The 14,586-nt window shown below is 41.8% G+C and overlaps 1 protein-coding gene across 1 annotated transcript in view; it reads left to right on the top strand.

Annotated features, from left to right (window-relative positions):
- The first annotated feature begins 852 nt into the window (after positions 1-852).
- LOC124798148 overlaps positions 853-14,586 on the top strand; it is a 292,835-nt gene continuing 279,101 nt past the window's right edge. Inside the window, exon 1 of the mRNA XM_047261428.1 lies at positions 853-1,035. Coding sequence (XP_047117384.1) covers positions 853-1,035 — 183 coding nt within the window. The remainder of the gene's footprint in view (positions 1,036-14,586) is intronic.

Genomic DNA, 14,586 nt, shown 5'->3' with positions numbered 1-14,586 from the left:
TAGGCGCTCAGTCCGGAGCCGCGCGACTGCTACGGTCGCAGGTTCGAATCCTGCCTCGGGCATGGATGTGTGTGATGTCCTTAGGTTAGTTAGGTTTAAGTAGTTCTAAGTTCTAGGGGACTGATGACCATAGATGTTAAGTCCCATAGTGCTCAGAGCCATTTGAACCAATCGCTAGTAAATAAAGTAAATTCTTAAGAAAACGTTTTGAAAGTAAATTCATGGTTCAACCTGTTTTACCAGTCTACTCAGCCTACGACATCCGACATCTGTAAAGAGGGGTGGGCGCCCAACACCACGACGTTGTAGCAGCTTGGTTTCGGCGCGTGTTGAAGACTCCACAGCACTAATCGAACGCCCGAGAAGTCGTACGATTTCAGAAATGCTCGTGCCGAGCGTGCAGACCATCACAAAATGCCTTCGGATAACCTCAGGCAGGTGACGCGCCTTCCCGATTCTACACACGGACAGCTACATGCACCGTGCGTGTGTCTGACTATCAGTTATTCCTCGCCACATGGCGCTACTACCCTCTGGACCGGCTTATATCGATAGTAGGTCGATAGTTCTGGGTGATCAGAGCACATTAATAGGTGGCTGTATACATTCGATGGGATAGTTTAGATGTAGATGAAAGTGTCCTTCGCCGCCAGTACAGAGGACAAGTTTTTTGCGGGCGGTGACAGCGCAGCTGGTGCAGCGCAGCCCCGGCAGCGCGCAGGATCGTCGTCCTGGGGTTGGCGCCCGGAGGAAGTGGAGGCCCGCCTGCATATCTGCGGCGCGGCTTCCGGCGGCGTCGCGGCCGGCGCGGCGGCGGCGGGCGGGCGGTGCGGCTGGCCGCCAGTGCCCACCATGCCGCGCTCCGAGTACGACGTGCAGAAGGGGGCGCCCACCCCGGCCGACACGTCCTTCCGGTCGTGCGTGCTCGCCATCCTCATCTTCATCATCCTGTGCCTCGTCTTCGTGCTGCTCTCCGTGCTGCTGCGGTCGTCGCGCTCCTCCGAGCACAGGGCCGTGGTGGCGCCCGTGCACAGGGTACGTCTGGCCGGCGGCGCGACCAGGAAGCGCGACACGCAGTCGTCACGTTCTGATTAGCACCTCCAAAAATTCGAGCTGCGGCCGCGAAACTCGGCAATGATGTTGACCCTTCTCTACATTTCCACCCACCCTAGCGACACATTTTTCCCAAGCATCGTGGCTTCACAGACATATTCCTTGACTTCCGGAAAACTGCAAACTGAGGTACGAGCGTATGGGATTGGTTCCCTAGTACAGTAGAGCGTCGATTATCCGAAGTAATTGGGAGACTTGGGTGTTCGGAAAACTGGTTTGTTCGGATGATCGAACTGTACATGTTTATTTGCCAAAAAGAACTACTGTACAGTAAATTTATTCATAAAAACAGGCATCTCTTTTAGTATTACAAAGTAACATACAAGGCAACTTCAGTAGGAATATATAGTCCCTTAGTTTCACTTTGAAAGAATCAGCTGCTAAAGAATCAGCCGACAGTTTTTCTCCCTGTATTGTAAGGTCACGAATGTCGTGTCTTGAAGCAATTTAACCAGCCCGTGCTCGCTTTAAAGTTCGAAGGCCCTCCGACTTTTCCGTTGAACTGCATTGCCTTCTCACACAGAATGGGACCTGAGATACGTTCTTCTTCCGATCTCTTTTGTGTAAACCACTTGTAAACAGCGTCATCTAGATCTGTGTTAGTGGCGAGCTTCATGGTTTTACGGCTTGTTGATCCATCAGTAGAATCGAGCATAGCTATAAAATTTGCTATGCTCGTCATTTGTTTTTTTATATCCGTAATTGTCGACTTCCCCACCTTGTACTCATTGGATAAAGTGGTTGCAGAGTCACCTTCTTCTAACCTTTTAATAATCTCGTACTTGTCCCTCATAGAAAGGACAACACTTTTACGTTTAAGCATTTTGTATCGTCAAGTTCACTTCTTCATGCAGCAGCACACAAGTGGTCGCAACAGAGAACCGAAGGTGACTGTTTGCACCGTGAGAAGCTCTTCTTGGGGGCGCGCAATCCTTCAAACTGCGCGGAGCGGCACGCCTCAACTCTAAGCTGGCGCAGCTGTTGCTGTGAACAGCTTTGGTACTGCCTCTACTTCTACTGCCAGTGCGAAGCCGACAGAAGTGTGTTGATTGTTGAAACGCAGCGACTGGCGGCTTGGCCTGTCAGCAGCGCCTTGTGAAGGCCCCATTAGAAGCAATGTTCCGCCAGCGGTGGCCCGGGCGACTACTACTGTGGGAAACTTGGTTTGGGAGTGAGGGGGATGATGGGCGGTAGGGTGGGAGAATAACATGTGCGAGCGAGTGCACAGTTCGGTTAAGCGGTCGTTCGGCTGACCGACGTTCGGATAATCGACGCTCTACTGTGAGTGGCTCGAAGACTTCTTAAGTAAGTGGTGAGTGTTCATCGGACGTGAGGGTATCCTCTGGAGTGCCCCAGGGAAGTGTGGTAGGTCCGTTGTTGTTTTCCATCTACATAAATGATCTTTTGGATAGGGTGGATAGCAATGTGCAGCTGTTTGCTGATGATGCTGTGGTGTATGAGAAGGTGTCGTCGTTGAGTGACTGTAGGAGGATACAAGATGACTTGGACAGGATTTGTGACTGGTGTAAAGAATGGCTGCTAACTCTAAATATAGATAAATGTAAATTAATGCAGATGAATAGGAGAAAGAATCCTGTAATGTTTGAATACTTCATTAGTAGTGTAGCGCTTGACACAGTCACGTCGACTAAATATTTGGGCGTAACATTGCAGAGCGATATGAAGTGGGACAAGCATGTAATGTCAATTGTGGGGAAGGCGGATAGTCGTCTTCGGTTCATTGGTAGAATTTTGGAAAGATGTGGTTCATCTGTAAAGGAGACCGCTTATAAAAAACTAATACAACCTATTCTTGAGTACTGCTCTAGCGTTTGGGATCCCTATCAGGTCGGATTGAGGGAGGACATACAAGCAATTCAGAGGCGGGCTGCTAGATTTGTTACTGGTAGGTTTGATCATCACGCGAGTGTTACGGAAATGCTTCAGGAACTCGGGTGGGAGTCTCTGGAGGAAAGGAGGCGTTCTTTTCGTGAATCGCTACTGAGGAAATTTAGAGAACCAGAATTTGAGGCTGACTGCAGTACAATTTTACTGCCGCCAACTTATATTTCGTGGAAAGACCACAAAGATAAGATAACAGAGGAATATTGGCATATACAGAGGCATATAGGCAGTCATTTTTCCCTCGTTCTGTTTGGGAGTGGAACAGGGAGAGAAGATGCTAGTTGTGGTACGAGGTATCCTCCGCCATGCACCGTATGGTGGATTACGAAGTATGTATGCAGATGTAGATGTAGACTTTGGTTGTAGAATTCGGCATTTTGGTCATTATTCTGGAAATGCCATTTCTGGACTATGAGGGGACTGAAGCAAAATTTGATAGCACAGAGAAGCAGCATCTACATATGGCTAGTCTCCAAATTACATTTAAGTGCCTGGCAGCGGGTTCATCGAACTAGCTTCACAATAATTCTCTATTATTCCACTCTCGGACTGCATGCAGAAAGAACGAACATCTATATCTTTCCGTGCGAGCTCTGATTTTACTTATTTTATTATAATGATCGTTTCTCCCTGTGAAGGTCGCCATCAAGAAAATACTTTCTCATTCGGAGGAGAAAGTTGGTGATCGAAATGTTGTGAGAAGATCCCGCCGCAAAAAAACGCCTTTTTTTAATGATGTCCACCCCACACCCTGTTCCACGTCATGACAATCTCTCCCCTATCTCTCAATAATGCAAAACGTCCTGCTCTTCTTTGAACTTTCTCGATGTAGTCCGTTAATCACCGCACAGCAGCAGTCCAAAAGAGAATGGACAAGTGTAGTGTAGCCAAACTCTTCAGTAGATCTTCTAAGTGTTCTGCCAATAAACGCAATTTTGGTTCCCCTTCACCACAACACTTTCCACGTGTTCTTTCCAGTTCAAGTTGTTCGTAATATTAATTCCTAGAGATTTAGTCGATTTACAGCCTTTAGATTTGATTACTTTATAGCGTAACGCAAGTTTAACGCATTCCTTTTACCACTGTTGGGAATGGCGTGACATTTTTCCGTGACATTTTTCATTATTTAGGGTCGACTGACAATTTTCACATTGTACAGACATCTAAATCGTTTTGCAATTTGTTTTCATCTCATGACTTTACTGGACGATAAACGAGAGCATCATCTGCGAACTACCAAGACGCCTGCTCATATTCTCTCCTAAATGGTTTATAAAGATAAGGAATACCAGAGGGCCACGTGTGACTACGGACCGTGCACAATGGACGGAGTGGCTGTCGTCAACGCTTCTTCTTGACACACTCCCATGATCTCATCAGATTGCGGTAGACAGTGTGCTCCTTTCGCGGTTTACCTCTCAAGAGTATAATCTCTTTCTACCGCACCGTGGCAGTCCCAAAAAAACTTGCTCTTTCATGGCTGGGCCTTGACTTTCTTCTACAGTGGGGCGTCCCCACGTTTCACAGTTTCCTTTGCTCCTTTTTCTTGAGTTCATCGTGATCCACCAAGTACTGCTCCGTGTTGATCAGGCAGCTATAGGCGTCACCTAAACGAGACAGACACTGCTGCTCCATTTCAGCCGCTGCCTCAGCCTGACTTATTTCTGCGCCACAGCCATGTAGTAATGTTTGATTCATATGTCTACCATTTGACTGTACTACTCCTTTCATTTGTATTGTTACCGTGATCTCGCTTTAAGCCATTGTCAAGTACGACAATGTTAGGTGTAATTAGGCTTTCACGTAACAAAGTCTCAAGCCGAAATCATGGTAGTAATACAAAATCAATAAGTTGTATAATCAAATGGTGGACATTTTATTCAAAACAATATAGGGTCGCATTTTTGTCCATCTGTCTATCTCTCTGTCTGTCCGACTGTTACGAACCGTTTACCTCACGAACGTGGTACGAAGTAGAAATTTACGTCACGTTCTGAGATGTACAGTCCCTTGGCGGTGTAAAAAATTTAAGCTTCTAAGTCAAACGAATAAAAAGATATGGCCATTTAAGTAGCAATTTTGATACCAGAAAAATCACTTATCAAAACCTATAGGGTACTTCATGTTAACCTGGAATCATGAAATTTCGCAAGATTTTACAGTACAAGTAAAGGAAAAAAGTACGAAAATTGTTAGTTTGTAATTATATAAAAAGAAAAAATATGTTCTTATCAATGGTTATCAGACTGTTTGTCCGTCTGATAAAACCGTTATTCACAGAAACGGGAAGACGTACAAAGTTAAAATTTAGTGCATGTACTAAGGGTCTATGGTCCGTCGCCGGAGCAAAAAAAATTAAGGTTCTAAGACAACACAATTCAAAGATGCTGCCATTTATGTGACGTATTTTGATGCTTGCAAGTTCAGTGATCGAAACCTACAAAGAAGGTACTTCCTCTTAACCTATAATCATGAAATTTGCCAACAAGGAAGATTCCACAGTAAAAGTAAAGGGAAAAAATCCGGAAATTGTTAGTTTGGAATTGTGTGACATAAAAATTATCTTAAGTTTTCGTTATTTACTTAGTAAGTAAATAAAATATTTTATTAAATCTTCTGTCTCTACGTGTGTAAACGAAAGTCTCCTGCACGCTTCTTTTTGTATGTCTGGGCTAGCCCCAGGAACTGCTGTCGAGATTTTGATAGCGTCTTGCAATTCCCGGGACCGTTATCTTGCCAGTATGGATATCAATAACAGCCAAAATTGGTCGAGAGTCTAGAAGATTCTCGGGTTGGATGAAATATCTATATACATAATTAAGTTTATAGTCTTTTTTCTTTTTTTTTTCAATGGGTGCGATCAATCGTGAACCAGAGGCTGGCGACCTTTATCACGTTCAAATTGTTGCCGAAGATGTTGAAATCAGATCCGTGATTGATTTTCACTTTTTCCACTGTCGCCTAGATTGTGGTTTGAGCACCTTGGCCTCTTCTTCTCTCCCGATCTGCGTTGTTCCGCTTCAACTCCAGAAAGCGAATTACCGCCTGAAATTCCTCCTTATCACCAACGCCATTTCGTTTTGCCTGCTATAGCAGCCTGCTGTGGCCAGGATTTCAATGCGTACCAGCATTGCAGATCAGTACCTGCAAGCAAACAAAACATTAATTGCGTAACTTAATTTTTGCGATGTAATACCGTTACGACTACACTTCGTCCCGTTTGGCACTGACAACTCATCGGCAGTGAGGCCAGCAAGTGTGCACTACAAGTTGAGACGGACAAGGAAGTAGAAGCCCGTAAACGGCGACAGTGTAGTTTCGGGGAAATATCCACCTTGCCCCTCGTCGCATTCCTAAACAAACTGAGTTTCAGGTCCTGTCCCTCTCTACAGAATTTGGCCCTATAAACACTGTACATAGTAATTTTCACTCACATCTAAAGCTTTCCAGTACCTAGGCCACTAGTATAGAGTGTACCCTAATTAACAGCGAAAAATCACGTCAGTGAAAGCATGCGTAATACAAGTAAAGAGACGTTTACCAGATAACTGCGAATGTTTATGTAGAAGTCTCCACTGATTTCAGTATGGAATGTTGTCCTCGTTAGTGGAATAGCATTTCAAATGTAAACTTTTAGGTGAAGTTCCCATCTAATTCGGCTCAAATTTCCCTGTGGTGGCGGTGTGGTACATGCATGATGGAGCACCAGTACATTTCGCTGCTGATGCGAGACGACGTTTGTTCGAATGTTCAAATGTGTGTGAAATCTTATGGGACTTAACTGCTAAGGTCATCAGTCCCTAAGCTTACACAGTACTTAACCTAAATTATCCTAAGGACAAACACACACGCACCCATACCCGAGGGAGGACTCGAACCGCCGCCTTCGACCGCTCGGCTAAGACGACGTGTGTAACGCTCCAATATGGTTCTAGATGGATAGATGGAGAAAGACCTCTATCCTCGCCTCCAAGATCAGCTGACCTCAAAACCCTGGATTTATTTTGTCCGGATTCGTCTCGACAGTGAAGTGTACGGCACTAGAACTGATAATACTGAACAACTGGAGCAATGAATTGTAAGGCCTTGTCAGGATTTAGGAAAGATCCGCGGGCGTCTGAAAGAATTCGTAATTAACTGCAGAGACGAGGGCAGAACCTGCTCCGTATGTGATGGGCGCCGTCGTGCGCTCAAATAATTCTGCCATCAGCATCCAGAGGTGAGGACGACATGAGGGACACCTTCTTCAACATGTACGGATGCTCGGTAAATCTTAATATGTAACATGCTAGAACAGAATTGTTTTTCTTGTTAGGGTAGGCCTGGGCTGAAACTTGACGCCAGTTAGATGGATAATTATTCGAAAAGTTTACATTTCAAATAAATGTAATACTGACTTCAACAGTATAAGATACTGAAGTCTGTGGCAGGCCACACATTCGCAGCTATCTCACTAATGGCTCGCTCTCTGACTCATGATCGCTGGAGAGTGTTTGCTTCCTTAATTATAATTATGATATCACCCGTGTCAGCTTTCGATGTTATTTGCGATAATCCTGTGTATTAACGCCGCGTGTACGATGTTGTGTCGAGTGGTATCACAGAGGCAGTGTGTCTGAAAGAGCATACATTCACAATCCAATAGAAATCCACTAAGGTACATTCCATAAGTGAGCATATATGAGCATATACGCATCCAACTAGACTTTTAAGATAGTTTTTATTAGGTCGCTTTATTGTCACTTTGTCAGTTCGGTGCAAATTTCGCAATTGAATTTAAATAACTTGCCGATAAGCTAGAGAACTCAAACTTTCCATATACCTCAGTAGTGGATGACAATGCGATATGAACCAGCTTGACTGGTGTGTGGCGGAGGTCACTTTGATTTTATGTATGGTTGCCTGTTCCTTATACCGCTCGGAGTAGCCGTGCGGACTAGGGCGCCTTCTCACGGCCCACGGGGCTCCCCCCGTCGGAGGTTCGAGTATTCCCTCGGGCATGGGTGTTTGTGTTGTCCTTAGAATAAGTTAGTTTAAGTTTGATTAAGTAGTGCGTAAGCTTAGGGACCGATGGCCTCAGCATTTTGGTTCCTTAAGACCTTACCACACATTTCCATTTTCCTGTTCCGTACAAATTTCGTAATTGGTTTCAAACTATCTTTCCGACGAGCTACAGATTTGAAGCTTTCAGCACTCCCAAGTGGATGACAGTGCAACATTAACCCCCTTTCCTATCTGGTACGTAGCGGAGGGTACTTTGTTTTTCTGTCTGTCTGTAAGGTACAAATTTTCTATTTGATTTCAGACTAACTTCCTGATGAGCCAGCGACCTTAAACTTCCAAACAGCTCATAAGTGGATAGCAATGCAATATTAACTCGATTTCTGTCTGGTACGTTGCGGAACGTACCAGGTTTTTCTCCCTGTTTGCCTGTTCCATAAAAATTTTTGCAATCGACTTCAATCTAACCTCTCCAGAGACTTGAAACTTTCAACAAAGCTATTAGAGGGATGACAGTGCAATATTAATTCGCTTTGTTGTCTGGTGCGTGATGGAGGGTACTTCGAATACCACTGCTATTTCTAATTTTTCATCTTCTATTCGCGAGTGTTACGCAGTAGGAACGATTGCTGGTAAGCCTCCGTGTGAGCTCGAACTCTCGAATTTTTAGCTCCGCGGTCTTTTAGCGAGAGATACGTAGGATGGAGAAAGATATTAGTTGACACAGCTGAAGAGAAACTGAAATAAACATGAAATTTACCACATGCCTCTGTTGTAATCTCATAAAAATGTTTGAAATCGATTGAAGAAGTTCACAAACGATAGATTAAAAAGCAGCAAATAATCATTTACTTAAAAACTTTTTTATTTAATACATCTTTAGAATGGACCTCAAAGTATAAAGTAATTTCTCTTAGCCTCATACGGATTCTCAACCCCATAAAGATAGTCCTGAAATTTTGTACTTGTGAATTTTTAAGGGCTATTACAATACTTGTAAAATTTAAAACGAAAAACGTGAGAGGCAATCAGTAAATAATAATAAAGAATGTAGTGAGTAGTTGTCGTCAAAAAACTTCGCACAACAGTTCATATAATCTGCAACGCAATAAAACTGTTAATGACTGAAGTGAACTATTCATCCATCAATTATCTGTTGCATGTACCCCACGTTTATTGTTTTAAATTTTACAAGTTCTTTCACAAATACTAAAAGTTCACAAGGCCTATCTCTATGGGGTTAGAAATGTGTATGACGCTAGAAGAAATTATTTTATGCTTCTTAGCCCGTTTTAAAAATGTGTCATATTAAATATTTTTTACATAAATGATCACTTCACATGCAGCCAAGACGAATTGTTCGTACATGTCCAATTGCTGATGTCATATTGTACAGGCAAGGCAAATTTTCACGAATCCTATTCGATCCAGTGATGGATCATTGGGGCACTGAGTGCTGGATTTTGCTACAGCATAGGTTGTAATAATGTTCTCAACACGTAAAGCGCATAGCTTAGGAAACTAATACAGCAACATTAGCTACAGTACGGCACTGATAAGGAAAAGACGCACTTTCTAGGGGTATGATGTTTCGCCACGAATTACTCAAGCCTTGAATGACGTGTTTACTCTATCGCTTTCACAGTCATTGGAATATCTCTTATTTATTTTGAACTCTCAGACTGCTATCTGAAGAGCACAGCAAAAAAAAAAGTTCTGAACAAAGCAACAAAAACCTTGTCTGTGCCACTGCATAACACCGACATGTCCTAAAAATTATTTTCTGTATCAGGAACCCTACTTTGAAATGATATTTTCGAAATATCAGAAAAATTAAATTTCTTTGAAATTTCAAAAGACATCTAATAAATTAACTTCTATTACAATAGCTATCTCTTCCATATACTCGTCCGCTGCCTATTCCTGCCCCCCCCCCCCCACACACTCACTTTTCCATCCTCTTGTTACACAGTCCTCTATTGAAAGTCTGTTCTTTCGTTATAGCTTCTTGTCACTGTCACTTTCAATCTTCTCCTCCTTGATTATCGCTTCTCTTTCTGATGAATCGAAACACGGCTTCAGATGTTCTAAACTAATATTCTTGTTATTATAGATGTCCCCTATTATTATTAATGACAGTTATTGTTGTTATTGCTTGTATATATGTATTATTTTAAGAACATATGTGTGCTGGTATTTGTTGCTGCTGGTTCTGTGTAAGAAAAGACCTTGAGGGCCTAATATGGTCATAATACCATAAATAAAACTACTTCTCGACTTGCGATCGACCGGGTTAATTCCAGAAACTGAAATTGAAGACGTACAGTGGACCCATCGCACGTAATCTCCCTCATCTCATTACTGCTGACACTTGTTACTCAGTTAAAATAGGAGATACCCGCCATCACCTGATTGATGGTGGCGGGCATTTGGAACGGTAAACAAACTGTTACGGAGAGCTGACTGTGTGCTTACGAGCCGACACACGAAAAGGTAGTGACACAATATCCCAAAAATTAGGTTCCGCGCTCTAGTCCCGCCTACAGTTTGACCATGAGTTTTATGTGTGATGAATCTGTGCCCGAAATCTGTGCACGTTCGACCAGAAGTCACAGTTTTATGCATGTTCCACGTTCTGCTGCTGCAGCCATTGCTACTTTAAGCCATATGTAAATCACATGCCCGGCTCCTATGAAGGAAATGATATTTTGATGTGTTGGTCTTGGTAGCTGTGCGGTCAGCGTGGCTGATTGCCAAGCAAAGAGGCCCGGGTTCGATGTGCGGCCAGGTTAGAGATTTCTACGCTAGGGGAACGGGTGCTGTGTTGTCCTTATCGTCATAATTGACATTACACTGGAGCAATGGCTGAATGGTCACGACCCGAAAACCAGTAAATTGAAAAAGGTATTAAGTGACAGTTGAAAATTTACGCCCGGTGGAGAATCGCAACTCTATTTGCTGGCAGTCACACTAACCACTGGGCTACCCTGCGTATCTACGGGCTTAAATCAAACTGTCGCTATCACGGCTTTTTCCATCTGTCGCCTCTGAAAACTACCAGTGGTTCTCTCATGAAGTGTGAGCGAATAGCAGTACTGGGGGAATACGGATGGTGGGAGGACCGTGGCTTGCCCGGCCACGAGGGAAGTATACGCAACGGACGGTTTGTACCCGTATCACGCTATGTCACTGCATCTTCACTGATTTCATTCTCACCAATCAGTTCATTTCATTTCATGCATAACACTCGTGGCAGGCATGAGCGTACACAGATATTTATGCAAGAGGGGGCGAGATCCTAAAATAGGTATTTTTTATATGAGAAAACTTGAGAGATTCATGTTGATTATTAAGAAAATAACTAGCAAAAATATCACTAATTAATATGACTCAACATGAAGAAACAATAGGTAGACTTTGAAACATTTTTACAGTTTAGGCTTTCTGTAACACTGTTTGCTCACTAAACTTCACATTTGATCACGTTAATAGAATTTACTGCATTATTTGCATTCCTTCTACCTTTCAAAGTTGTCGGGCCTAATTAAGATTAATAACATGTATTTGGAAAGTCACACTTTTAAGTTGTTTGGGTAAAAAGTAACCCGGGCCAACATTCGAGAAGATGAATGTGGAAAATCTCCCAAAACAAATTTTCCGGTACAGCCTAGGATCAAACCAATATGAGCATTAACCCCCCCCCCTCCTCCCTCCACCAATTCCACCCCCTTCTTGCAGTTCGACAAATTTCTGTGCAATAATGCCAAATGGACTGTCGAATTCCTAATTCTATAAGTGTTTTTCACCCCATGAAGTCTGAGAATATTGCACTTCTTGAAATAGAGACCTCGTCGACATTCATTTATTCATTCCCTTATTCTCGCTCTGTTACTGAAATACTGAATGTGATCACAGCAAACCGTGACGTGTCTTCTTCGACCACAGACAAATGCTAAACCAGTGTTGCGATTAAGTAGAGCAGCAGGAGGAAGGTGGGTCCTTGTGAGAATTGGGGACGGGTGATGATCGGGTGTACAGCAACAATTTTAATTTTATGCCTGTAACAGGCGCCTGAATTCGTGCGCCACTGTGTTGGAATGGTTCCTTTCTGGAGCTTGATAAGAACTAAACGTGGATGGGACAGAAGATAGTTGGGGGACTGTATTTTGGCAATGTTTTATAAATCATAACATCCGCCTTGAATCCAGGACTAAGACGAAATCAGCACCACGCCGAAGAAAAGGCATAATTTTCCGTAAACATCCAGTGTTAGAGTTCTGCGCCTCGCCCCTCAGAAAAAATAAAATTTCCGTTGCTGATATTATCGCCGATGTGTTATTGGCGGTGAAACCCTCAACACCGAGAAAGTGTGTGTTTTGCTAATGAGTGAAAGTATGTTTGCTAATATGTTCTGCATTAATTTACCAACCAACGTGTTTTATGTATTGAGAACCATATTATAACATATACTATAGGAGAATCCAGCAGGCATTGCCTCCCAAGATAAAACATTCAATCGTGCATGTAAAACACCCAGTGAAAAATCGTGTGTGTGCGAATAATCAACCTTGTCTACATGTATGATGAAAAATAATGTTCATTTATGAACTAATTTCCACTGCTCCAGTCACTTTTCCCTAATATTTATTACAGCGACATGTTACAGCAACACAGCAAGAGATTTGTATGTTTAACTGAACGTTAGCCTCCTTACCTCACTTGACATATTGAACTTAAATTTATCAATGTTTTATAGAAATATTTGAAACGACTGTCATGTAAAGTTATGAAATAATTTCAAATATTTCTATACAATATGGATAAATTTAATTTAAAATGGGTCAAGTAAGGCAAGGATACTAATATGCAGTTAAACATACAACTCACTCTAATGCACCTTATGATGATGGAATGTTGTCAAAACACGTCATGGTAATAAATATTACTCAAAAGTGGCTAAAGCAGTAAAAATTAATTCATACGCTTACATGACAGTCAGAGACATCAAACATTTTGGTATAACATGAATAATTTTTTTTTTTAAAAAAAAGGTTACCGTTTTAAGACTGCAGTTGAATGCTATATGTTCATTTGTGCAATACAGCTGAGTGGTTTTGAATTGGATTGTACACTGATTGTTATTCAGATGGACTTTCTCTGTGTTGCCACTTGTCATAACACTGCAGCTGTTGTATTGATACACAGGATGTATCACAGTTTTTTTTAGCAAAAACTGAGGATAAAAGTACACGGCAGAAGAAGTTCCTTATTTCCAGGTACATTTTTAAAAATAATTTCTATTTCAAAACCTTGAAACCAATTTTCAAAATTACATAGGAAATGTTCCTTGGCATGGCTAGCTCTAGTAAAAATGTGAAGGTGAAGTGTAAGTTATCTTTATAAGGAGTACGAGGTCTTATAGTCAAAGAGCGCATTTTTTGATGTCGGGATAAGGATTTCCTAACACTGGGTTTGAAAATTTGGTAAAAAGAAACGAAACACACTTATATTACACAATTATTTTCGAAGTTATTAAAACCAATGGAAAATCAATTTGATTATTTTTAAATCTGAAAACAGTTTCTACATATAAAAAATTGTTTTTTCATAGCACACTTATGTTGTCATTTTATAGCTGTGTTGTCATGGACTTTACATTTTGAGCCATTTTGGAACACAAATTCATTCCAACCATCGTCTTCATACCCAGCACACAGTTAATGTGACTAGTAGAATCTCTTGGTTCACTGCATCTTTAAACGTGTCTGTTGACCGCACGTTCCCCATCTCTGTAATTTTCTGATGAAGAATCATACAACACACACTCTTCAAGGCTAGAATCAGATTCACCAGCATCATCTTTCAATTTTCGAGACCTTATCATAGTTTTACCTTTTTGGTATTTGCTTCATTATGGCAGACATATCTCTTGATGTGATTTGATAGACAATGTAACAGCAGCATCAAGCTATTTTCTTTTCTATAGCCTAGTTCCTAATTTTGATTTTGGAAGTGGTTTCTCCAACGTTTCTTCGAATTGTAATGTTACCACAGTTACTTTATCTGCTCTTGTTTCTGCTTTCAATGGTAGAAACAATGGAGACGGACTTGTAGCAAAAGAAGAAACTATTTCAACCTCATTTTTATGGTACTGATTTCTCTCTTAATGGATTGCTTCATTTTTAGGTGCTGGTTCATCACTAGACTTGTCAGTAGTTTCTAGAGGACGGAAGTCAACTGGTGAATAAACTAATGGAACTCCCGAAATTTAGCAAACTATTATTACCCTATTATAGGAATTAGTATCTGTAAGGCTTATCTAACTACAAATGAATTGCTGCATTAACATTTGTCTAGTTCAATATAAAACAGAAGACTTTAAACTACATTATAAAATACATATTTTAAAATTATTTCTTACCTTGACTGAGTTAAGTGTGCGCAATGAATGAGTTAAAAACTTATTTGGTTTGGAAGTCAGAAATGTTTCACCACATGTTGCAAGATTATTTGAGTGTCAGCAGACGCAAAATGGCGGGTTTCTGTATCCTCACAAACTAACTAATG

Source organism: Schistocerca piceifrons, chromosome 5, assembly GCF_021461385.2.
Source record: "Schistocerca piceifrons isolate TAMUIC-IGC-003096 chromosome 5, iqSchPice1.1, whole genome shotgun sequence".
NCBI lineage: Eukaryota > Metazoa > Arthropoda > Insecta > Orthoptera > Acrididae > Schistocerca > Schistocerca piceifrons.
The sequence above is the reverse complement of the archived record's forward strand: the minus strand, read 5'-3'. Positions and strand labels throughout refer to the sequence as shown.